General features: G+C 38.2%; 1 protein-coding gene across 35 annotated transcripts in view; it reads left to right on the top strand.

Annotated features, from left to right (window-relative positions):
* Positions 1-26,315, top strand: part of IGSF11 (immunoglobulin superfamily member 11) — a 463,419-nt gene that overhangs the window by 35,971 nt on the left and 401,133 nt on the right. For 33 of the 35 annotated variants that reach the window (XR_008624841.1, XR_008624835.1, XR_008624842.1 and 30 more), the window contains one exon: positions 4,950-5,011. The exons of the other annotated variants lie outside the window; for them this stretch is intronic. Coding sequence is in view for 13 of the 33 variants with exons in the window: in XM_055110321.1 (XP_054966296.1) it covers positions 4,963-5,011 (49 nt within the window). In the remaining 20 variants the exon portion in view is untranslated. The remainder of the gene's footprint in view (positions 1-4,949; positions 5,012-26,315) is intronic. 35 annotated transcript variants of the gene reach the window in all.

Below are 26,315 nucleotides of genomic sequence, written 5' to 3'. Positions count from 1 at the left end.
ACAAGGATACCCAGGAATTGAACTCAGCTCTGCACCAAGAGGACCTAATAGACATCTACAGAACTCTCCACCCCAAATCAACAGAATATACATTTTTTTCAGCACCACACCACACCTATTCCAAAATTGACCACATACTTGGAAGTAAAGCTCTCCTCAGCAAATGTAAAAGAACAGAAATTATAACAAACTATCTCTAAGACCACAGTGCAATCAAACTAGAACTCAGGATTAAGAATCTCACTCAAAACTGCTCAACTACATGGAAACTGAACAACCTGCTCCTGAATGACTACTGGATACATAATGAAATGAAGGCAGAAATAAAGATGTTCTTTGAAACCAACGAAAACAAAGACACAACATACCAGAATCTCTGGGATGCATTCAAAGCAGTGTGTCGACGGACATTTATAGCACTAAATGCCCACAAGAGAAAGCAGGAAAGATCCAAAATTGACACCCTAACATCACAATTAAAAGAACTAGAAAAGCAAGAGCAAACACGATCAAAAGCTAGCAGAAGGCAAGAAATAACTAAAATCAGAGAAGAACTGAAGGAAATAGAGACACAAAAAACCCTTCAAAAAATTAATGAATCCAGGAGCTGGTTTTTTGAAAGGAACAACAAAGTTGATAGACTGCTAGCAAGACTAATAAAGAAAAAAAGAGAGAAGAATCAAATAGACACAATAAAAAATGATAAAGGGGATATCACCACTGATCCCACAGAAATACAAACTACCATCAGAGAATACTTCAAACACCTCTACACAAATAAACTAGAAAATCTAGAAGAAATGGATAAATTCCTTGACACATACACTCTCCCAAAACTAAACCAGGAAGAAGTTGAATCTCTGAATAGACCAATAACAGGATCTGAAATTGTGGCAATAATCAATAGCTTACCAACCAAAAACAGTCCAGGACCAGATGGATTCACAGCCGAATTCTACCAGAGGTAGAAGGAGTAACTGGTACCATTCCTTCTGAAACTATTCCAATTAATAGAAAAAGAGGGAATCCTCCCTAACTCATTTTATGAGGCCAGCATCATTCTGATACCAAAGCCGGGCAGAGACACAACCAAAAAAGAGAATTTTAGACCAATATCCTTGATGAACATTGATGCAAAAATCCTCAATAAAATACTGGCAAACCGAATCTAGCAGCACATCAAAAAGCTTATCCACCATGATCAAGTGGGCTTCATCCCTGGGATACAAGGCTGGTTCAATATACGCAAATCAATAAATGTAATCCAGCATATAAACAGAACCAAAGACAAAAACCACATGATTATCTCAATAGATGCAGAAAAGGCCTTTGACAAAATTCAACAACCCTTCATGCTAGAAACTCTCAATAAATTAGGTATTCATGGGACATATTTCAAAATAATAAGAGCTATCTATGACAAACCCACAGCCAATATCATACTGAATGGGCAAAAACTGGAAGCATTCCCTTTGAAAACTGGCACAAGACAGGGATGCCCTCTCTCACCACTCCTATTCAACACAGTGTTGGAAGTTCTGGCCAGGGCAATTAGGCAGGAGAAGGAAATAAAGGGTATTCAATTAGGAAAAGAGGAAGTCAAATTGTCCCTGTTTGCAGATGACATGATTGTATATCCAGAAAACCCCATTGTCTCAGCCCAAAATCTCCTTAAGCTGATAAGCAACTTCAGCAAAGTCTCAGGATACAAAATCAATGTGCAAAAATCACAAGCATTCCTATACACCAACAACAGAAAAACAGAGAGCCAAATCATGAGTGAACTCCCATTCACAATTGCTTCAAAAAGAATAAAATACTTAGGAATCCAACTTACAAGGGACGTGAAGGACCTCTTCGAGGAGAACTACAAACCACTGCTCAAGGAAATAAAAGAGGATACAAACAAATGGAAGAACATTCCATGCTCATGGGTAGGAAGAATCAATATCGTGAAAATGGCCATACTGCCCAAGGTAATTTATAGATTCAATGCCATCCCCATCAAGCTACCAATGACTTTCTTCACAGAATTGGAAAAAACTACTTTAAAGTTCATATGGAACCAAAAAAGAGCCCGCATTGCCAAGTCAATCCTAAGCCAAAAGAATAAAGCTGGAGGCATCACGCTACCTGACTTCAAACTATACTACAAGGCTACAGTAACCAAAACAGCATGGTACTGGTACCAAAACAGAGATATAGATCAATGGAACAGAACAGAGCCCTCAGAAATAATGCCGCTTATCTACAACTATCTGATCTTTGACAAACCTGACAAAAACAAGCAATGGGGAAAGGATTCCCTATTTAATAAATGGTGCTGGGAAAACTGGCTAGCCATATGTAGAAAGCTGAAACTGGATCCCTTCCTTACACCTTATAGAAAAATTAATTCAAGGTGGATTAAAGACTTAAATGTTAGACCTAAAACCATAAAAACCCTAGAAGAAAACCTAGGCATTACCATTCAGGACGTAGGCATGGGCAAGAGCTTCATGTCTAAAACACCAAAAGCAATGGCAACAAAAGCCAAAATTGACAAATGGGATCTAATTAAATTCAAGAGCTTCTGCACAGCAAAAGAAACTACCATCAGAGTGAACAGGCAACCTACATACAGAATGGGAGAAAATTTTCACAACCTACTCATCTGACAAAGGGCTAATATCCAGAATCTACAATGAACTCAAACAAATTTACAAGAAAAAAACAAACAACCCCATCAAAAAGTGGGTGAAGGATATGAACAGACACTTCTCAAAAGAAGACATTTATGCAGCCAAAAGACACATGAAAAATGCTCATCATCACTGGCCGTCAGAGAAATGCAAATCAAAACCCCAATGAGATACCATCTCACACCAATTAGAATGGTGATCATTGAAGAGTCAGGAAACAACAGGTGCTGGAGAGGATGTGGAGAAATAGGAACACTTTTACACTGTTGGTGGGACTGTAAACTAGTTCAACCATTGTGGAAGTCAGTGTGGCGATTCCTCAGGGATCTAGAACAAGAAATACTATTTGACCCAGCCATCCCATTACTGGGTATATACCCAAAGGACTATAAGTCATGCTGCTATAAAAACACATGCACACGTATGTTTATTGTGGCACTATTCACAATAGCAAAGACTTGGAACCAACCCAAATGTCCAACAATGATAGACTGGTTTAAGAAAATGTGACACATATACACCATGGAATACTATGCAGCCATAAAAAATGATGAGTTCATGTCCTTTGTAGGGACATGGATGAAATTGGAAATCATCATTCTCAGTAAACTATCTCAAGGACAAAAAACCAAACACTGCATGTTCTCACTCATAGATGGGAATTGAACAATGAGAACACATGGACACAGGAAGGGGAACATCACACTGTGGGGACTGTTGTGGGGTGGGAGGAGGGGGGAGGGATAGCATTAGGAGATATACCTAATGCTAAATGACGAGTTAATGGGTGCAGCACACCAGCATGGCTCATGTATACATATGTAACTAACCTGCACGTTGTGCACATGTACCCTAAAACTTGAAGTGTAATAATAAAAAAAAAAGAAAATGTGGGACATGTATACAATGGAGTACTATTCAGCCATAAAAAAGAATGAAGTCCTGTTATTTTTGACAACATGGATGGAACTGTAGGTCATTATGTCAGGTGAAGTAAACCAGGCAGAGAAAAGCAAATTTCTTACTTATTTGTGGGAGCTAGAAACGAAAACAATTGAACTTGTGGAGATAGAGGGTATAAAAATGGTTACCAGAGGCTGGGAAGGGTAGTGGGAAGTTTGGGGGGAAATGGTGATGGTTAATGGGTAGAAAAAATAGTTAGAAAGAATGAATAAAACCTACTATTTGATAGTATAACTGGGTGACTATAGTCAATAACAATTTAATTGTATCCTTAAAAACAACTAAAAAAGTATAAGTGGATTGTTTGAAACACAAAGGATAAATGCTTGAGGTGATGGATATGCCATCTACCATGATGTTATTATTGTACATTGTATGCCTGTATCAAAATATCTCATATATCCCATAAATAAATCAAGAGGATGCAGGGAATTATGGCAGACATACCTCTTAACGTGGATCCTTAAATATGTGATCCCTTTGCTCTATATATGTTTTGCATTCAATATGTTTGTAATATGACAAATAAGTATGAACCAATTTTTTGCCTCTGTGTAGAAAGAGATACAGAAAGCTTTTTGGCTGGGGTTCAAGGGAAGTATAAAAAAGAAAAGAAGTATAATTTAATTTTTGGAGTAAGAAAGGGCAAAAAGGGACCTTAACTAAAGTGAGAGAGAATTTAGCCCTATTTTGTGGTGGTAGGCCAAAGGAATCTAGGCTGAGAAAGACCTGGATATGGGCATTGGGAGTGCTCATCCAGATTGAGGAAAGAAATCAGTAAATGCCATCTTGCAAGCTAAAGGACTTCATGTATGGTATGTGTGGTTTCCTAATCTGAAAGAGCTTGTAACTTTTTTACTCCTCACCATTTATGTCAGAGGAGGTTTTAAATTACTAAAGAAAATTGGATAAGTGTGTTACTGTTTTGATAAGTTGTGATTGATGCAGGTGACCTACTACAAGGAGTAATATAGGAGATAAAGAAGGTCAAGGTCTCTGGATGGTTGCAGCCATGGTGGAAAAGTAGTATCCATTCTATTACCCTGATCCATCTTGATACAACTGTGGGTAATCCCATACAGATCTAGTTTGGGGTAGCTTTAGTTAATCCATTCTCCTATTAAAGTTTCTGTGTGATTAATTGGTCTGATGAAATGGTTTCCATCCTAATATTTTGTTATGGCTCCAAATCCTGTACCCAAGAAGGTTTTCCTAAAATAAACTATTTAAAATTTTTAAAAAATGAAATACATATAATGTTATGATAACATAAAGTCTCTCTTCCCCTGTTCTCACCTTCCTCAGGCAAGAAGAATAAATGTCTCTGGTGGAACTTTTGCTCTGGTGGAACTGCTTTTCTAGAACTGGTTAGTGACTTGACATTGGAAAAGTTTTATTACTATTAGTGGTTATTCTCTCTTATGGCCTGGCTGAGTGAAAGGCTTTTTGTGATACTAACTTCTATGTATATTCTCCTACTACTAAAAAAAATCTTCCATTTCTAAGTCCTGGGAAAAATCATTTTTTCTTTCAAAAAATATTTATTGAGCCCTTGCTATGTGTCAGGCACTGTGGATTCAATAAGAAATAAGACAGAATTCTTAACGTTGAGAATCCATATGCTGGAGGGTGACTCTGATAAGAAAATAAGCAATGCAATTATAACACACTGTGTTAAGAGCTATGATGGGAGAAGTATAAACAGCTATTGGTGCCTGTAGAAGAAGCACATGACCCAGAGCTGAAGGGTAAGGAGAAGTGACATAAATATAGTAAAATGTATAGTCAGTTTGTTGTTATAAGGCCTTTGGAGTGCTGGAGTTCAGTTGCAGCTACAACATTTACTAGTTCTGTTTCCTTATACAAGTTTCATAACCTTTTAAAGGTTCAGTTTTCTTATATTTAAAATAGGGACAATAATACCACTCACTTCATTGGCTAGCTGTGAAAATAAATGAGTTAATACATAGAAATTGCTTAGCACAGTGCTTTTGTAAATAATAAAAAATGGAAGCTCATTATTACTATGCTGAGAGCTGAAGGGTTATTAAGATTTAAGAAGTGAATGGGAGTGATCAGTGTCAGGAGAAGCCTATTCCAGGCAAAGAGAAGAACATATTACATGCTTGGAGGCATAACAGATTACAGGGAGTTTGAATAACTAAAAGAAATTCGATATGTTGTAATATTGAGTGTGAAGGGGCTGGGTAATAATAGATGAGGCAGGAGAGGTAGATAGGGGACATATAGAGATGTTTAGCTTTTATTCCAAGAATATGCAGAGTCATCAAATGATTTCTTGCAGGGTATTGACAAAATTAGACTTGCACTTTAAATCATGCTGGTTGTAATTGGCAAAAATGGATTGAGGAGGGGATTGGAAATTGGGCGACTAAGATGACCTTATTATAGAAATTTCTATTTTAAAAATGGCTAAGTAAAGACGGTACTGTCCTCCTATTCTCTCAGAAATCAATCCAAGGTAAGAACAAAAAACAGAAATGTAAATTTCATCTTTTTAAAAAAACTAGATGAAACCTATAAACCTTAGCCACAATATATGAGGGGGCATTACCAAGAGCAGTTATGGGTGAAGAGGAGTATTGGCAGATACAGTTAGGTGCTGCTTGCATCTGTATACCTCAAGCAAAACTGGGGAAATACCCAACAATTCCTTATTTGGAATTATGGGAAGATGGTAGTGGAAGTCTCCTTAACCCACTCAAGTCAATACTAGTAAGAAGCAGGATTGGTAGGAATGAGGGAAAAATCACACTAATAGGCCATATCTGAGTTTTACATTTTATTTCATTAGTGGTACAGGGTGGACCAAAGAGACTCTGCATTGGATACAGCCCTATAGCAACTGATCTTTGATGACTTTGGAGAAGTAAAAAGAAAAAAGAAACTTTTACGCATAACCTTGTGTCATAAGAAACATCACTGTTAACTGGGAAGAATTTCTGCTAATCCAGAAATTCTTGGCTTAGCAGAAAGGAAGGTCTTAGCTCCTTCCTCTTATAAACCTCCTGCCAATAGTGATCATAAGAAAAACTCATCACATTCAAACATGAGCAGTAGTCAAAGAGGAATTAACACAGGATTTATATAAGTATAAAAAAAAAAAAGAAGGAAAGGAACAGTAGACACCAAAACAAGCAGAGAAAGAAAAACTCATCAGAAAAAAAGTTGTCATAGATCACATAAAAATTTTGGGCCGGGCGCGGCGGCTCACGCCTGTAATCCCAGCATTTTAGGAGGCCGAGGTGGGCGGATCAAGAGGTCAGGAGATCGAGACCATCCTGGCTAACACGGTGAAACCCTGTCTCTACTAAAAATACAAAAAATTAGCCAGTCATGGTGGCGGACACCTGTAGTCCCAGCTACTTGGGAGACTGAGGCAGGAGAATGGCATGAACCCGGGAGGCGGAGCTTGCAGTGAGCTGAGATTGCGCCATTGCATTCCAGCCTGGGCGACAGAGCGAGACTCCAACTCAAAAAAAAAAAAAAAATTGGCCAAGTATGAATTAAAATATGAAACAAAACAACAAACCTTAATTATGCACTCCTTCTGTAAATATGAACTCAAAACGAAGAACTCCAACGGCTCAGAGAAGACATACTAAGACCACAGAGGGACTTGACAAATGAGCTCAGGGAAGAAATGGAGAATTAAAAAACTATTATAGGAATGAAGGTCTTATTGGAAGAAGCCGAAAGAAAACTAGATATAACTTAAAACACTTTGGAGATGTGGGAGATGGAATGAAGAAAAGCAAGAAAAATGAAACAGAATCTACAAAAAATTTAGAAGTATTAGGGACAAAAATAATTGATAGGAAAGATGAGGAGGTCCAATATATAACAATGAGTATAGATTCAATGGACTAGATGCAATATTTAAATATATAATTCAAAAATATTTTCTAGAAACAAAAAATGTCTTGGATATAGGTATGGAAATGGTATTCTGTAGCCTAGGAAAACTTGACATGGAATTGTTAACATTTATGTTATGTTCAAACAAAATTACTGTTCCTCAAAGATTAAGACTCTTTTATGCAACTAGGCAAAACAGTCTAATTTCATGTAAGAAAAAAAATTCAGACTGGCTCAGACTTCTCCACAGCAGCAATCAATGCTAGGAAACAATGGAATAATGCTTAAAATTCCTTAAGGAGAGAAAGTGTGGACTCCAGAAATGCATTTCCAGATGTTATCCTTTTAGTGAAAAGATAGCAGACATCTCTGAATAGGCAAAAACCCAGAAAATATAATTCCATGAATTTTTATAGCAGATGGAAAGCCTCAACAACCACAGATAAATGGAGAAATTATGGCAAAAGGAGTGGCAGTGATGTACCAGTATGATTAAATGTGGAATTAAGGTGAAAATAAACATGGAGGTTACAGTTAGAAAGGAATCTGTTTTATAAACTCTGACAAAGTGGAAATAATAGAACAAACAAAAGATGGGAAGGGGAAGAAAAAATGGGAGGTAGTGTAAGCACTTATTATAATTAGAAGCTAAAATTATTTAAAATATAGATGAAGTAATTGAAAGTACATGTATGTAAAACTTTAAAGACAAGTACTAAGATAAATCTTATAATTCACTAACATTAGATGCTGGAGTAAGAAGAAAGTGAAAATGAAATGGAAATAGACTAATTTATTTAATCATTGTTGATACTGTGGAGTCAATAGATACCGTCCAGTGAAATAGAGAATTAAATGTGTTATACATTTAGGGTTAGCCCACAGATATATTTGCAAATGTGAGAAATAAGGTATATGAAAAGATGTTTATGGCAACATGATTTGTAAAAGCCAAGGACTGTGAATCAAGGAAGTTCCCATTAATTGGAACCAGTGAAATAAATTATGGTATATCCATTCAGTATAGCTCAGGGGAAGGAAGGATACATTTTATTGTATACCTTTTGGTAATTTAACATTTTTTGTGCCATGTCTGTATATGCTTTACTTTTTTTTTTTTTTTGAGATGGTGTTTTGCTCCTGTTGCCCAGGCTGGAGTGCGGGATGGGATGATCTCGGCTCATTGCAACTTCTACCTCCCAGGTTCAAGTGATTCTCCTGCCTCAGCCTCCCTAGTATCTGGGACTACAGACATGCGCCACCACGCTTGGCTAATTTTGTATTTTTAGTAGAGACAGGGTTTCTCCATGTTGGTCAGGCTGGCCTTGAACTCCCGACCTCAGGTAATCTGCCCACCTTGGCCTCCCAAAGTGCTGGGATTACAGGTGTGAGCCACTGCACCCGGCCTGCTTTACTTTTTAAAATAACATTTTTTAGTTTTAAAAGTAAATTTGTAAAAAGAGGCTATTTAAATCATTTGTATTAGAAATGATGATAGCCCGTGTTAGACAAATGGCAGTGGCATGGAGAGAAGTGGATGGATTGGAAGTATTATCAGTCAGATTTGGTGTTAGAATGATGAGTAGTGAGGAAGAGAAAGGAGTTGAAGACAACATCTATGTTTCTTCTAGTTTGGGTAACTGGATAGATGGAGGTGGCATTCCACAAGATGGGATATACTGATTCCCCATGGATCTGTCCTCAGGATTCATCCCTCATCTCCCTCTGTAGAATTCTGTTATGTCATCCCATTCCATGACTTTCGATTTACATATTTGTGAACAGTTTCCATATCTTTCATAAACTCTAGACTACCTGGTTATCAGATGCCCCCTGGATGTAATTTATATCACTTATCCTTGACTAATCACAAGACCCAAGATCATACACTTTAAATCTAAAATGAACCTTAGAAACGTCTCATGGTCCAGCCCTTTTATTTTACCAATGAAAAGCCTAAGACACAGATTATGTGACTTTTGGATTTTTCTTGTAAATTTAAATAAGTTGAAGTATGAAGTTACATATTTTTGATCTCCCTACTCCTTATTTAAATGATAATAAACTAAAACATTTCTAAGCAGTGAATAGTAGATCAATTTTGTCCTTTAACCACATGTGGCAAGTAGGCAACGTATGGGAATTAATGACAAATTGTCATCATCTCTGTGATCTCTGCCACACTGGCTTCAAAATATTTCTACCTGCCTAGACTCAAAGCCTCAGAGACTTCTTTATTCTCTTATTCTAAGGATCTTCTCTTATCCAACACTCCACATCAACCCACTGTTGAGTGATTTTTGTTCTTTTTCTGAAACATCTTATATCTGTGTCTTTTTCTCTATTGCCATTGTTACAGCGTGGTTTACATTTTCATCTCTGGATGATATCAGTGGCCTTCAAATTGACCTCCTTGACTTTAGGCTTTCTCTTTTTCAGTTTGTCTTTGAAACTGCAGTAGTTTCTCCTTATCCATGCTTTTGCTTTCTGCAGTTTCAGTTACCCACAATTGCAGTCTAAAAATATTAAATGGAAAATTCCAGAAATAAACAATTTATATTTTAAGTTGCATGAAGCTCTGAGTAGCATAATGTAATCTCATGTCATCCCGTTCTGTCTTACCCGGGATGTGAATCATTCCTTTGCCCAGCGTATCCTCACTGTACACTCTGCCCATTAGTTTCTTAGTAATTGTCTCAGTTATCACATTGAGAAAGTACAATGTACATTGGGTTCAATACTACCCAGAGTTTCAGGCATCTACTGCTGCTCTTGGAATGTATCCCCAGTGGATAAGAAGGGACTAATATACAGCAAAATGTTTTTCTAAAACCATGGATCTTACTGCAACCTCTTGTAAAATGTTCAATAACTTCAAAACAGATAGATCAAAGTCCAGATTTCTTGATGGCATTCAAGGCCCTCCATGATTTATAACCAGCCCTTATTTCTGATTTGATTTCTGAATACACTTGCCACTGCAGCTATACCTGACTAGTCATCTTTTCCAAAATTCAAGCTGTAATTTTCTACTCATGTGTAGTAGTTTACCTTTTTCCATCTATGTGAAGTAACTTTTCTCTTATTTTTTTGTTGATGATTTAAGTATCCTTAAAGAGCTCATTCATCTACCATTTACTTTGGGAAGCATTCCTAGAGCAAACTTTCTTTCCCTGTACTCCCATGTCTCTGAATTTGTACCACCAATAGAATTATGTTCTCACAGTTTGCTTTCCATTCTACTTAGTGGTATTGTGTCCATGTACCTTCCCTCATGCAGAGATAATGTATTTTTCATTTTGATATACTACACTAACCTTCCCTTTCCCAGTTTTTGCCCATTCTCGGTGCTCAGAAAATTTTCTGGATTGAATTGAGAACTCTTTGTGACTCCTCTGCAGAACTTCAGTAATCTGAAATTGGATTAAAAACTGAGGTTAGACACCAGAGGGATTATCCGCAAACATTGAAGTAATAGTGGAACAAAAGTACCCTTGAAATTTGTTATACTTCTAAATGTCATTCTGCACCTGTGACCTTTTTTTCCCCAATTTTCATATCTTATTTATTTTGCAATTTGTTATAATTGGGGCATATTTTAAAAAGTGAAACATTATACTTAATATGACTGATTTCCCAAAGGGAGTAGATTAGGAATGCAAAGAATTTGTTACCTGAGATAATAATGCAAGTTTTGAAACTTTTTTTCTGAAAACATGTGAGACAGAGTAGAAAAGTTATTTTGATTTTTAAAAAATATATGCCAGCCAATTGAGGACATCACCTTTGTGTGCTTTACGTTTTCTCCCACTAGAGAGCAGCAAAGATTCATAATTGACTCAGGCAACAGCTAAAAATGCTTTGGGATTACTTTTGAAATATAGTTTCCAATGCTAAATTGCACAAAATGCCTTTTCCATTAATTTAAAAAACATATTTTATTGACTTTCTGGCCAAGTGGAAACTAATCCGTAGTAAAGGCTTTTAAGTTTAGTAAAGCAAATTGTGCTATATGGCAGAACAATTTTCTTACCTTGGTTTTTGGCTTCATTTCTAATTTCATTTATTCATACAGCAAACGTGTTACTCTCTATTGTGCTAGGCACTATGCTGTTCTTGAGGGTACAAAACTGAATAAGACATAGTCCCTGCTTCAGAGAACCCTGTTTCATGAAAAAAGTTGTTTTAGTATTTCTATATTAAATACAATGGAGTATGCAAATATGTTATAAGACATAGTAACACATAGCATGCGTTGAATGCTTACAATATGTTAGGCACTGCTCTAAGTGTTTTGCTTCCACTATATCACTTATTATTCACACTCTAAGAAGAAAGAATTAGTATTCCCATTTTACAGGCAGGAAACAGAGGCACAAAAAAGGTTAAGTAATCTGCCACACATCACATGACATATAAATGATGGAGTCAGCATTTTAACTAAGGCAGTTTTAATACACCTGCATACTTCATCACTGTACTATACTGTTTCCCACATAAGCTTTGTTCTCCAAAAGAAAACCAAATTGGCTCGGTGCGGTGGCTCACACCTTTAATCCCAGCACTTTGGGAGGCTGAGGTGTGAGGATTGCCTGAGCTCAGGAGTTGGAGGCCTGGGCAACATGGCAAGACCCTGTCTCTAAAAAAAAAAAAAAAAAATTAGCTGAATGTGGTGGCATGTGCCTGTAGTCCTAGCTACTTGGGAGGCTGAGGTGGGAGGATCGCTTGAACCTGGGAGATTGAGGCTGCAGTAAGCTGTGTTTGCACCACTGCACTCCAGCCTGGTTGACAGAGCAAGACCTTGTCTCAAAAAAAACCAATCTCATATGGAGAAATGAGACATCTTGGAAAAATAAACAGCATCATCGAAGTAAGTGCTTTTTCTTGAGGTTTGTAATGGAGTCTCAATAAAGGTACTCTACTTTTCCACCTGGATTCTTGAACAGTTTGAGGAATAAAACAAAAGAGTTGGGTGATGGGGTCAAAATATCAACCTCTGATAGAGGCCAAACTGGAGGATTTGTTAGCCAAATGACACCAAGTCCCCAAGTTAGCAGTCTCTCTCTCTCTACCTCGCCACCTCAGGAAGGCCAGGTTTGGGGTGAACCTCACCCCCGACCTGTGCTTGCTGGGGTAGATTCCCTGGAGGAGTAGTGAAATGTGTGCTCTCCATAAGCAGTTTGCTCCCCAGAGGAAAAATGGGAGGTTCTGAGCCAAGCATGCCAAATTTACTCTTCCTAAGTTTACCAATAAGATAAACCACTTCATCTCCTGTGAGCAGAGACATGCCATAATTATAGTTACCGAGCTCCTCCAGGGAAGGAAACATCAGAAGTAGTGGAGATGATGCATTCCTCCCTAATATTTCCTAACTTCTGACAGTGATTTCCTTTTTTTTTGAGAAACGTATTATGGCAGACAAAATAGGGGCTCCCAAAGATGTCTGCATTCTAGTCCTGGAGCTTGTAAATGTCGTTACATGGCCAAAGGAAATTAAGGTTGTAGATGAAATTAAGTTCACTAACCATCTGACTTTAAAATAGGAGATTATCCTGGATTATCTAGGTGAATCCAGTGTAATAAATCTTAAAAGTAGAAGAGAGATGTGGAAGAATAATCAAGATGGCAGCATGAGAAAAACTTGGTACCAAAAGTATGAGAAAGAGCCGTTATAACAAAATTTTTTCTTACAAACATGGGAACTTCTAGTCCAGAAGAAGGGATGGTATACATTACAAGAAGTAGAGCTCAGTGTCTTAAAAGCTAGAAACTCTTGGCCACCCTTTTTGCCTAAGGCTCTAAAAGATGAAATTGGGCCTGAAAGAGAGAGAAAGTTACTATTTGTATAAGCCAATCAAGGTCTGTGTTATTGTTTGTTTCCCCTTTGATACGCCTTGGCATTTAGTAAAGTCATGTTTGAATTTCTAGTCTTTTCCCACTGTGCCACTGGACATAAAGAAAAGGTGCACTTTCACAGCATCAGGTAGAGAGTTAAATACAACTTCACAACCTAGAGGCAAATATGATGAAGGCATTAGTAATCTGCAAGAAGATTCAGAGGAGTGGAAAGAGTCTCAGACAGGATGAAGTAGTGTAGTTCAGTTGCTTTTCTCCATTTGAAGATTCCTTGGCATTTCTGGACTGTATTATTATTAATATAGATTGCATTTCATTTTAAGAATTTATAACCATATATATGTATATGGCTGTATATGTGTGTATATATACACATGTATATATGTGTGTGCATTATATATATGTATGTATATGTGTGTGTGTATATATATATTCTACTTGAAGTCAGAGCCATGTTTCCCACTTCCACATGTATGTCCAAAAGCCTGGGCCATAAGGGGTAGACCAGTTAATAAAGACTTGAGGGTGAGTATGCCCACCAGTAGGTACCCTCCCATCAAGAAGAGTGCTTGAAAGCCAAGTCACTGTAACCATGATAGAGTTTACTCAATACATCCATTGTTTTCTTAGAGTTTCTACTAAGTACTAAACACTGTGCTAGGTAGTTGCTGGAGTTAAATATAAATAAATAAATAAATAAATAAAACAGTTTTCATCCTTAAGGAGTTCTAAGTATACTTGAAAAGAAGGATATGCAAGTGGATAGTTAGAACATGATATAAGCTAAGTAAAAAATAAAGAAGTTTATAAGATGCAATCTTCCATGGGCCCTAAGTATCCCCATATACTCCTTCTGGGTATACCAAGAACGAAAGCTTCTGATTTATCTCTACCTAAGCCATTCTCAGGGTTGGGTTTGCAGTATGCAACCTTGAGGGTTTAGGTAATTTCTTCCCCCAAAGAATAGGCTTGCTAACTGTGAAAGTGCTGAATCTCCAAGTTTAGTGTTTCTCTCCTGTAAAGCAACCTACTGCATGTATAGGCCATGGTCCCTAACTCAATGTTGTTTTTTTCTGTGAGACTTGGAGGATGTGAGGAACTGGCATGAACATGAAGCTTTGGCTACTACTTTTGCTGTAAGTAATGAAGTCCTTGGTCCCTATCTAGGAATCTCATGTCTTCTGCCAGGATCCATGAACAGTAATAGGTTAATTTGTTAGCTTGTAAGTAGAGTAAAATCCTAGACTCTTCACAATCCCTGACTGTACTCTGCCTTGGGAAAGTAAACTGATATTTTAGCTAAGACTTGAAGAATAAATGTGGATTTTTAGGCTGACAATAAGGTCACCTGTACCATGTCAAATAACAGAGTCAGGCAAGGCCACCCTGTGAATATTTTAGCTCTCTTGTTAATTCTGACCCTTGTATGTCTGCTTGGTTCATTGTTCAATTCTTGGAAATATTGTGTATATTCTCTTTGTGCAAGATTTTTTATAGTCTATAGTTATTAGTGTGAAGGAGAGGGTATTAACAAAGACAAAGATTATACATTCTCAGATACGAGCATGAACCATCCCAAGTGTGTATGTATTAGATTCAGCTTCTTATTGTCATTTTTCAAATACCAACTTTGTTTGAGTTTTTACTTTGATACTTTTCTTTAGCTCATTTTTCAATGTGAAATTACTTTTCCTGAACTTTTGGAATAGGGTGGGTTTCAGGAAAGTTTTTCATAATATTACAGAACTCCTTCCTTTATGTGGTGTTAAAAATATAGAGACTTGTCCAGGCTCGGTGACTCACGCCTGTAATCCCAGCACTTTGGGAGGCCGAGGCGGCTGGATCATCTGAGGTCAGGTGTTCGAGACCAGCCTGGCCAACGTGGTGAAAGCTCATCTCTACTAAAAATACAAAAATTAGCTGGGTGTGGTGGCAGGAGCCTGTAATCCCAGCTACTCGGCAGGCTGAGGCAGGAGAATGGCTTGAACCTGGGAGGCGGAGGTTGCAGTGAACCGAGATTGTGCCATTGTACTCCAGCCTGGGCGACAAGAGTGAAACTCAGTCTAAAAAAAAAAAAAAAAAAATAGAGTTGCTCTCTGGGATTTTCTGGCTTGGTTCACCTACCCTACTTTGGTGTAGATATTCTCGTTCCTTTTTTCCTATTCTTTTCAATTTTGTTTGCACTCACAGCAGTTTCTCTCTTTGTTCCACCCTTCTGTAGCACTCCTAGCTCTTTTTTCAGGATCTCCTTCCTGGAAGACATGAACTGATAAAAGGATTCTGTTGTTACATCTGTCAGAAGGTGCCTAATTGCTCCTTATCTTTCCTACCAAACAAATGCTAATACCATACAGGTTTTCTGGCTGTTAGTGGTTCACCACTACCCATGTGTATGTTGTGGTTTATAGGAGTACCTTGTTGTTCAATTAGTAAATGAATATTACTCATTTTTTGGTACAACAACCAAAAAATGAGTAATATTTATTTACTAATTGAACAACAACTTTTTTTTTTTTTTTTTTTTTTACTTCGCTATGTAGTCCTTCTTTCCATTTTATGTGGGGACTTGAAAAAATGGAAAAGGTATATTTCCACTCCTTCATCTTCCTGGGACCCATATTAAAATTTTTATCAACTGTAACTATTAATATCATTAGCTCGGCCAATATATTCCTGCTACATGTTATACCTCATGAGGTGATTTACCAAGATTCTGCACCTTTACGAAAATGTCTCTTAAAATCTCTTAAGATCATATTTTCTGATTGTATCTAGGCTATCTTCTGATCTTAATTGGATTTCTCCCTTAGAAGTGCTCATGTTGATTAGCTGAGATGTGTAAATACTCTTGGATATTCTATTTCTCATGATAAATTATCCATATATTCACTTCAGGTTAAGCCTTCTTTTGGGCCTACTATCTGTGCCACAGTATGAGTTGGGTACAAGAGTCAGAGAGTTGAATAAACCATAGACCCTACACTGAGAAAGCTCAAAGGCAAATGGTTTACTGGCATTAGGGACCTGTCTTTACCTCTGATGATATCAGATCCCTGAAACAACCTCTGATGAAGAAAAGGAACTGGGCTTTTTGACTGTCAAAGCTTTATGAAAATATCTAGTGAACTTTCTGGAAGGTAGAGGGAAGTAAACTGCTGCTGAGCCCCAAATTAATGTGGAGGACAATACTTTGCTTTCGGTATTGACGTTGAAGATACCTCGTGGTTATTAAAGATTTGTCGTCCTAAAATGTGGCTGGATACAGGCATTTACTGACGTAAATTTTTCCTAAGAAGTGTTTTCAACCAGAGTAAGTTTAACGGTCAGGTTTAAAAAAAAAAAAAGGGTCTCAGAAGCCCATGTGTGTAAATGGCCAGCAGCTTCTTTGGGGAGTTCTCCATGGTAGTGTGTTTGGGTCAGAGCTCATTCCATTGATATGAAGCTGATGCAGTGTAATCCCTGGGAAGTGTCCAAAAAAGTACAATGCTAATGATTGAAGGTAAAATACACAAGTGTTGAAGGCAGACGTAGCTCAGCAATCTTTAGTGTCTTCTGTGAGTTAACACAGTGTGTGCATTGTTCGATAGGGCATTTTCTGTTATTCACACTTTAAATATACCTTTGTGTTTATTTTTTTTTGTTTGTTGATATCTTAATATACAATCATGTGTTACTTAATGACAGGGGTACTCCCTGAAAAATGCATTGTTAGATAATTTTGTCATTGTGCAAACATCATACAGTGTACTGACACAAACCTCGATGGGATAGTCTACCATACACCTAGGCCATATGCTCACACAAACCTAGATGGTATAGCCCTACTAAACACCTAGCCTATTGCTCCTATGCTACAAACTTGTATAGCATGTTACTGTACTGAGTACTGTAGGCAATTGTATCAAAATGGTAAGTATTAGTGTATCCAAACATAGAAAAAGTACAACAAAAATATGGTATAAAGATGAAAAAAATGGTATATCTGTATAGGGCACTTAACATGAATGGAGCTTGCAGGACTAGAAGTTGCTCTGGGTAAGTTAGTGAATCAGTAGTGAGCGAAAGTGAAGGCCTAGGACATTACTATACACTACTGTAGACTTTAGAAACACTGTACACGGCTGGGCACAGTAGCTCATTCCTGTAATCCCCGCACTTTGGGAAGCTGAGAGGAGTGGATCACCTGAGGTCAGGAGTTCAAGACCAGCATGACCAACATGGCGAAACCACGTCTCTACTAAAAATAGAAACATTAGCCAGGCATGGTGCCACACGCCTGGAATCCCAGCTACTTGGGAGACAGGAGAATCTCTTGAACCTGGGAGGCTGAGGTTGCAGTGAGCCAAAATTGCGCCACTGCACTCAGCCTGGTCAACAGAGCGAGACTCCACCTAAAAAACAAAAAAAGAAAGAAAGAAACACTGTATACCACTTAGGCTACACTAAATTTATTAAAAATTTTTTCTTTATTTTAACTTTGTTTAATCTTAGCTTACTATAATATTTTTACTTCAGAAACTTTTTAATTTTAACTTTTTTATTCCTTCATATCACTTAGCTTCAAGCGCGAACACAGGGCGTGGTGGCACAGACCTGTAATCCCACATACTTAGGAGTCTGAGGCATGAAAATTGCTTGAACCCAGGAGGCGGAGGTTTCAGTGAGCCGAGATTGCACCACTGCACTGCAATCTGAGTGACAGGGTGAGACTGTGCCTCAAAAACAAAAGAAAAAACCACCAAAACCCCCCCCAAAAAACCAAAAACCAAAAAACAAAACACACATTGTATAGTTATACAAAAACATTTTCTTTGTTTATATTATTACTCTGTGAGTTTTTTTCTATTTTTAAATTTTTTATTTTCCTATTTTTAGAAAAAAATTCAATATTTATTTTACATACAGGGGGCACATTTGCAGGTTTGTTACATGGGAATGTTGTGTGATGCTGAGGTTTGGAATATGGATCCTATCACCCAGGTAATGAGCACAGTATCTGATAGGAGGTTTTGCAACCCATGCTCCCACTCACTTCTTCCCTAGTAGTCTTCAGTGTCTCTTCCCATATTTATGTCCATGTGTGCTCAGTGTTTAGCTCCCAGTTATAAGTGAGAACATGCAGTATTTAGTTTTTCTGTTCCTCCATTAATTTGCTTAGGATATGGCCTCCAGCTCCATCTATGTTGCTGCAAAGGATATTATTTCATTCTTTTTTATGGCTGTGTAGTATTCCATGGTGTATATGTATCACATTTGTTTAATCCAATCTACCATAGATGGGCACCTGGGTTGATTCTATGTCTTTGCAATTTCGAATAGCACAGCAATAAACAATACAAATGAATATGTCTTTTTGGCAGAAGGATCTATTTTCTTTTGGGTATATACACAGTAATAGGATTGCTGGGTCAAATGGTAGTCGTCTTTTAAGTTCTTTGAGAAGTCTCCAGACTGCTTTCCACAGAAGCTGAACTAATTTACATTCCTATCAACAAAGTAGAAGTGTTCCCTTCTCTCTTCAGCCTAGCCAGAATCTGGTGTTTTTTGACTTTTTAATAATAGTCATCTGACTGGTGTGAGATGGCATCTCATTGTGGTTTTGATTGTCATTTCTCTGATGACTAGTGATGCTGAGCATTTTTTCATGTTTATTGGCCACTTGTTTGTCTTCTTTTGAGAAGTGTTATTCATGTCCTTTGCACGTTTTTAAATAGGGTTATTTGTTTTTTCCTTAAGTTCCTTGTAGATTCTGGATATTAGACCTTTGTCAGATGCAGAGTTTGCAAATATTTTCTCCCATTCTGTAGGCCATCTGTTTACTTTGTTGGTGCAGAAGCTCATTAATTAGGTCCCGCTTGTCAATTTTTGTTTTTGTTTTTATAGTTGCTTTTGGGAACTTAGCCAAAAATTCCTTGCCAAGGCCGATGTCAAGAATCTATTTTCTAGGTTGTCTTCCAGGATTTCTATAGTTTGAGGACTTACATTTAAATCTTTGATCCATTTTGAATTAATTTTTGTATATGGTGAAAGGTAGCCATCAAGCTTTAATCTTCTGCATATGGCTAGCTAGTTATTCTATCACAATTTATTGAATAGAGTATCCTTTTCCCATTGCTTGTTTTTGTCAACCTTGTCAAAGATTAGATGGTTGGAGGTGTGTGGCTTTATTTCTGAGTTTTTTAATTCTGTTCCATTAGTCTATGTGTCTGTTTTTGTACCAATACCAAGTTGTTTTGGTTACTGTGGCTTTATAGGGCAGTTTGAAGTCAGGTAGTGTGATGCCTTAACTTTGTTCTTTTTGCTTAGGACTGCTTTGGCTATATGGGCTTTTTGTTATTGTTCCATATGAATTTTAGAATAGTTTTTCTAATTCTGTGAAGGATGATGTTGGTAGTTTGATAGGAATAGCTTCAAATCTGTAAATTGCTTTGGCAATATGGCCATGTTTACAATGTTGATTTTTCCAATGCATGAGCATGGGATGTTTTTCCATTTATTTGTATCATCTCTGATTTCTTTCACAGTGATTTGTAGTTTTCCTTTCACCTCCTTGGTTAGCTATATTCCTAGGTATTTCATTTTCTTTGTGGCTATTATAAATGGGATTGTGTTTTTTATTTCACTCTCACCCTGGAGATTGTCAGTATATAGAAATGCTACTGATTTTTGTATATTGACTTTGTATCTTTTTTGTTTTTTGGTTTGTTTGTTTTTAAGACCGACTGTGGCTCTGTTGCCCAGGCTGGAGTGCAGTGGCATGATACCAGCTCACTGTAACCTCTGCCTCCCAGGTTCAAGTGATTCTCCTGCCTCAGCCTCCTGAGTAGCTGGGACTACAGGCAAGTGCCACCCAGTCTGGCTAATTTTTGTATTTTTAGTAGAGATGGGGTTTTGCCATGTTGGCCGGGCTGGTCTCGAACTCCCAATCTCAGCTGATCTGCCTGCCTTGGCCTCCCAAAGTGCTGAGATTACAGGTGTGAGCCATTGTGCCCAGCCTGATTTTGTGTCTTGAAGCTTTACTGACTTAGCTTATCAGCCTGGAAGCCTTTTGGTAGTCTTCAGTGTTTTCCAGGTATAGAATTATATCATTAGCAAAGAGAGATAGTTTGACTTTGTCTCCTATTTTGATGCCTTTTATTTCTTTCTCCTGTCTGATTGCTCTGGCTAGGACTTCCAGTACTATATTGTATAGGAGTGGTGAGAGTGGGCATCCTCGTCTTGTTCCAATTCTAAAGGAGAATGCTTCTAGCTTTTGCCCATTCAGTATAATGTTGGCTGTGTGTTTGTCATAGATAGGTCTTGTTTTTTTGAGGTATGTTTCTTTGGTGCCTCATCTGTTGAGGGTTTTTTATCATGAAGGAATATTGTATTTTATTGGAAAGCTTTTCTGTGTCTATTGTGATAATCATATGGTTTTTGTTTTTGATCCTGTTTATGTGGTGAAACATTTTTTGGTTTGTGTATGTTGAACCAGCCTTCTATCCCAGGAATAAAGCCTACTCGATTGTCGTGTATTAACTTTTTGATGTGCTGTAGGATTTAGTATGCTAATATTTTGTTGAGGATTTTTGCATCTATGTTAATGAGGGATATTGGTATGAAGTTTTCTCTTTTTATTATGCCTCTGCCAGATTTTTGTATCAAGCTGATGCTGGCTTCATAGAGTTAGTCAGGAGAGCTCCTACTCCTCGATTTTTTTGAATAGTTTCAGCAGAATTCGTATCAGTTATTCTTTGTATGTCAGTAGAATCCATCTGGTCTAGGACTTTTTATGGTTGGTAGGTTCCTTATTATTGATGCAATTTTAGAAGTTGTTATTGGTCTATTCATGGTTTCAGTCTCTTCCTGATTCAATCTTGGGAGTTTATGTGCTTCCAGGAATTTATCCAATTCCTCTAAATTTTCTAATTTGTGTGCCTAGAGTTGTTCATAGGAGTCTCTGAGGATCTTTTGTATTTCTGTGGGATCAGTTGTAATACTGTCTTTGCTGTTTCTGATTGTGTTTATTTGGATTTTCTCTTTTTCTTTGTTAATCTAGCTAGCAGTCTATCAATCATATTTATTTTTTGAAGAACCAACTTTTTGTTCCATTGATCTTTCGTGTGGATTTTTGCATGTCAGTTTCATTAAGTTCTCAAATTTTAGTTTTTTCTTCTTTTCTTCTGCTAGCTTTGGAGTTGGTTTGTCCTGTTTTATTTTTCTCTCTTTTTGTTTTTTTGTAGTGCCTTTAGGCACAAAGTTAGATTGTTAATATGAGATCTTTCTAACTTCTTGATGAAGGTGTTTAGGGCTATAAAACTTTCCTCTTAACATTACTTTAGCTGCATCCCAGAGATTTTGATAAGCTGTGTGTCTATTATCATTAATTTCAAGGAATTTAAAAATGTCTGCCTTAATTTCAATGTTCACTCAGGAGTTATTTAGAAGTAAGTTGTTTAATTTCCATGTATTTGTGTAGTTTTGAGAGATCTTCTTGATATTGATTTCTGTTTTTTTTTTTCACCGTGGTCCACAGAGTGTTCCTGGTATGATTTTAATTTTTTTGAATTTTTTGAGACTTGCTTTATGACTGAGCATGTGTCAATCTTAGAATATGTTCCATGTGCAGATGAGAAAAATGTATATTCTGTGGTTGTTGGGTGGAGTATTCTGTAGATGTCTATTAGGTCCAGTTGATCAAGTGTCAGGTTTAAGTCCAGAGTTTGTTAATTTTCTGTCTCAGTGATTCATCTAACATTGTCAGTGGGGTGTGGCAGTCTCCCACGATTATTGTATGGTTGCCTAAGTCTTTTGTATGCCAAGAAGAACTTGTTTTATGAATCTTGGTACTCCAATGTTGGGTGGGTATATATTTAGCATAGTTAAGGCATCTTGTCAAATTGTACCCTTTATCATTATGTAATGCCCTTCATTGTCCTTCTTAATTTTTTTCCTTATTTATTATTAAAAAAATTTTAATTTTTATTTCAATAGGTTTTTGGGGAACAGGTGGCATTTGGTTACATAAATAAGTTGTGTAGTGGTGATTTCTGAGATTTTGGTACACCCATCACCCAAGCAGTGTACATTGTACCCAATGTGTAGTCTTTTATCCCCTGCCATCCCCCACCCTTTCCCCCAAGTCCCCAAAGTCCAGGGTATCATTCTTACACATTTGCGTCCTCATAGCTTAGCTCCCACAGATGAGTGAGAACATATGATGTTTGGTTTTCCATTCCTGAGTTACTTCACTTAAAATAATCATCTCCAATTCCATCCAGGTTGCTGTGTATGTCATTATTTCATTCCTTTTTATGGGTTAGTAGTATTCCATGGTGTGTGTGTGTGTGTGTGTGTATGTGTGTGTGTGTGTGTATAACATTTTCTTTATCCACTTGTTGATTAATTGGTGGGCATTTGGGCTAGTTCCGTATTTTTGCAATTGCAGATTGTGCTGCTGTAAACGTGCATGTGCAAGTATCTTTTTCATATAATGACTTCTTTTCCTCTGGGTAGATATCTACTAGTGGGATTGCTGGATCAAATGGTAGATCTACTTTTAGTTCTGTAAGGAATCTCCACACTATTTTCCACATTGTCCTTCTTAATTTTTATTGCTTTAAAGTCTGTTTTATCTGATATAAGAATAGCAACTCCTGCTCTTTTTTACTTTCTGTTTCCATGTTAGATCTTACTCCACCCTTTTACTTTGAGCCTGTGGGTGTCATTACATGTGAGATAGGTCTCTTGAAGACAACAGATAGTTGAGTCTTGTCTTTTTATTCAGTCTGCCACTTTTGTCCTTTAAGTGGGGCTTTTGGCCCATTTATGTTCAAGGTTAGTATTGCTATGTGTGGTTTTGATCCTGTCATCATATTGTTAGCTGGTTGTTATGTAGACTTGATTAAGTAGTTGCTTTATAGTACCTGTGGGCTATGTGCTTAAGTGTGCTTTTGTGGTAGCAGGTGTTGGATTCCATGTTTAGCACTCCCTTAAGGACTTCTTGTAAGGCTTATTGAAACATATTCCCTCAACCTTTGCTTGTCCTGGCAGAATTTTATTTCTCCTTCACTCATGAAGTTTAGTTTGGTGGGATATGAAATTCTTGGATGGAATTTGTTTTCTTTAAGAGTGCTGAAAATAGGCCCCCATCTCTTCTGGCTTATAAGTTCCTGCTGAGAGGTCTGCTGCTAATCTGATGGGGTTCCCCTTGTAGGTGTCCTGACCTTTCTCTTTAGCTACCTTTAAGATTTTTTTTTTTCCTCCCCCTCCAAGTTGGACTTTTTCTTTTGTGTTGACCTTGCTGAATCTGATGACACTGTTCCTTGGGGATGGTGACTTGTGTAGTGTCTGGCCACGTTTTTCTGTATTTCTTGTATTTGCATGTCAACCTGCCTAGCAAGATTAGAGAAATTTCCATGGATTGAATCCTCAAATATGTTTTCCAAGTTACTTATTTTCTCTCCTTCTCTCTTAAGAATGTCAGTGAGTCATATATTTGGTCTCTTTACATAATCCCTTGTTTCTCAGAGATGTTGTTCATGTTTTTAAAGTTCTTTATTTTTGTCCGACTGAGTTGATTTGAAGAACTGAGGCAGGAAAATAGGGTCCAGAGGCAGGGAACATAAGGCCGATTCACACTTCAGCTGTAAGAGGAAATATCCTCTCCATAGGGCATATGCCATAAATGACTTTGTAACTGTAACTTCACTTCATCCTTTTCATTTACATAGTGTGTCCCAAGTAGAGGGTATTGAAACTCACAAAAACTCTGTAACAGGGCCTTAGAGCCCCTTTGCTCAGGCCAACTCCCACACTATGGAGTTTACTTTCATTTTCAATAAAACCCTTCATTCATTCCTTGCTTTGTTTGTGCATTTTGTCTGATTCTTTTTTCAAGATGCCAAGAACCTGGACACCATCCACCATTAACAGAACTGGACTTCAAGCTCTGAGATCTTTTCCTTAGCTTGCTCTGTTCTGCTGTTAACACTTCTGATTGTATTATTACATTCTTTTAATGAAGTCTTCAGCTCAAGAAGTTCAGTTTGGGTTTTTCTTAAAATGGCTATTTCATCTTTCAGCTCTTGAATCATTTTTATTGGATTGTTTGGCTTCCTTGGATTGAGTTTCAACTTTCACCTGGATGTTGATGAGCTTCCTTGCCATTCAGATTCTGAATCCTATCTCTGTTACTTCAGACATTTCAGATTGGTTAAGAACCATTGCTGGGGACCTAGTGGGCTCATTTGGAGGTAAGGGGACACTCTGGCTTTTTGAATTGCCAGATTTCTTGCACTGATTCTATCTCACTGGGATGATTTTTATTTCTTAACTGTGGTGTAAATTTGAGTACACAGTCAGTTGGCTTCATTCATGGAAGTTTTCAGAGGGCTAAAGCTTTGTACAGGGTCTTTGTTAAGTGCTTGGTCTTAGTTTCGCAGGTGGGAGAATTAGTTTTTTGACATTGTAGTTTGGGCTACAATCCAGTAGGTGGTGCTTGAGACAATGGGCGACAGGTTGTTACTCAGCCATGCATCTCCTTTGTGTATCCTCACATTTGCACCTGTGTTCTATGGTATGAGGGGGAGAGAGGTGACCTCACCAGCTCCACTCTTGAGCCTTGGGGGAGCCACCTCCCATCATTGGCAATGTGCCCACAATTTTGTTGTTGTTATTAGGTCTTTTGGGCGTTGAGGCTCCCTCCAGAAGAGGTCCAGTAGGGAGATAGGCCACACCCTTATCGGACAAGCCCTGTGGAAGGAGGCATACCTAGGTTCCACACCAGCCTGTGAACCTGTGCGACTCAGCCCTCTCAGCTTTCTGAGAATGTGGGCTCCTCCCCAGCTCAAGTGCCGGGCACAGATCCTGTCTTGGCAGTCTGGAGCCACTGGCCACAACCCTGGAACACCAGGACCTGCTCGTGGCTCCCTCCTCCAGGTCCTCAGGACTGGGTTCTGGGTGCACTGAGAGATATGAAGGGCTTACAAACTGCCAGAATGCACTCAGATGAAGCAAGAGACCCAGGTTGGGCAGTAGAGCCTGCACTGTATGCACGCTTCCGCAGGGCAGCCAGACAGGAGCCCTGAAAGGGTTGGCTGGCAGGCAAGACTGCAGGGCAGATGTGCCCCAGTCCCATGTAGAAGAAAGCCTTGCTTTCTTCCTGGTGATTAGCTGGGAGATTAGAGGGAGATGGGCAGCCTGCAGTAGGGGTGGGTGCTTATGGCTGGGCTCCACTGGAACTACCCCACACATGCTTGCTGCAGGTCCATTTCTGTCTAATCTCTGGGGAAATGCCCCTGCTAGCTCAAGCATCTGTGGGGGATGTGGGGTCTCCTGCAGCTAGGATCCCAGAGGTCTATGGTGCAAGTGGGATGTCCTCCATCCTCTTCACTCACCCTTTCCCTAAGTGCGGTTGGAGGCAGAAAACCAGCCCTAGCATTTAGGCACCCCACACGAGATTCCCAGCTTCCCAGCTTCCTTGCCTTCAGCCTCAGTGTCTGTGCCTTTTCACCTTCCACATTTGGTGTCTTCTCTCCAAAGATCTGTTCAAATTACGTTGGTTTAGACAAAATCCTTGTCTTTCTCTGTAGGAGCAGCACTTCCTGGCTGTATCTAGTTGTCCATCTTGCCCCCTCCTCTATTTTTATACTTTTAAAACTTTTTTGTTAAAAACTAAGACACAGACACACACATTAGCCTAGGCCTACACAGGGTCAGGATCATCAATATCACTGTCTTCCATCTCCATATTTTGTCTCACTGGAAGGTCCTCGGGCAATAACACACAGGGAGCTGTCATCTCCTGTGATAACAATGCCTTCTTCCAGAATAGCTCCTGAAAGGCCTGTCCGAGGCTATTTACATTAAATTAAAAAAAAAAATAAATAGAAGGAGTATACTCTAAAAGAATGATCAAAAACGTAGTATGATAAATACATAAACAATTACCTTAGT

This window comes from Pan paniscus, chromosome 2, assembly GCF_029289425.2.
Source record: "Pan paniscus chromosome 2, NHGRI_mPanPan1-v2.0_pri, whole genome shotgun sequence".
Lineage (NCBI taxonomy): Eukaryota > Metazoa > Chordata > Mammalia > Primates > Hominidae > Pan > Pan paniscus.
Note: the sequence above shows the minus strand (reverse complement) of the source record. Positions and strands in the feature narration are given on the sequence as shown.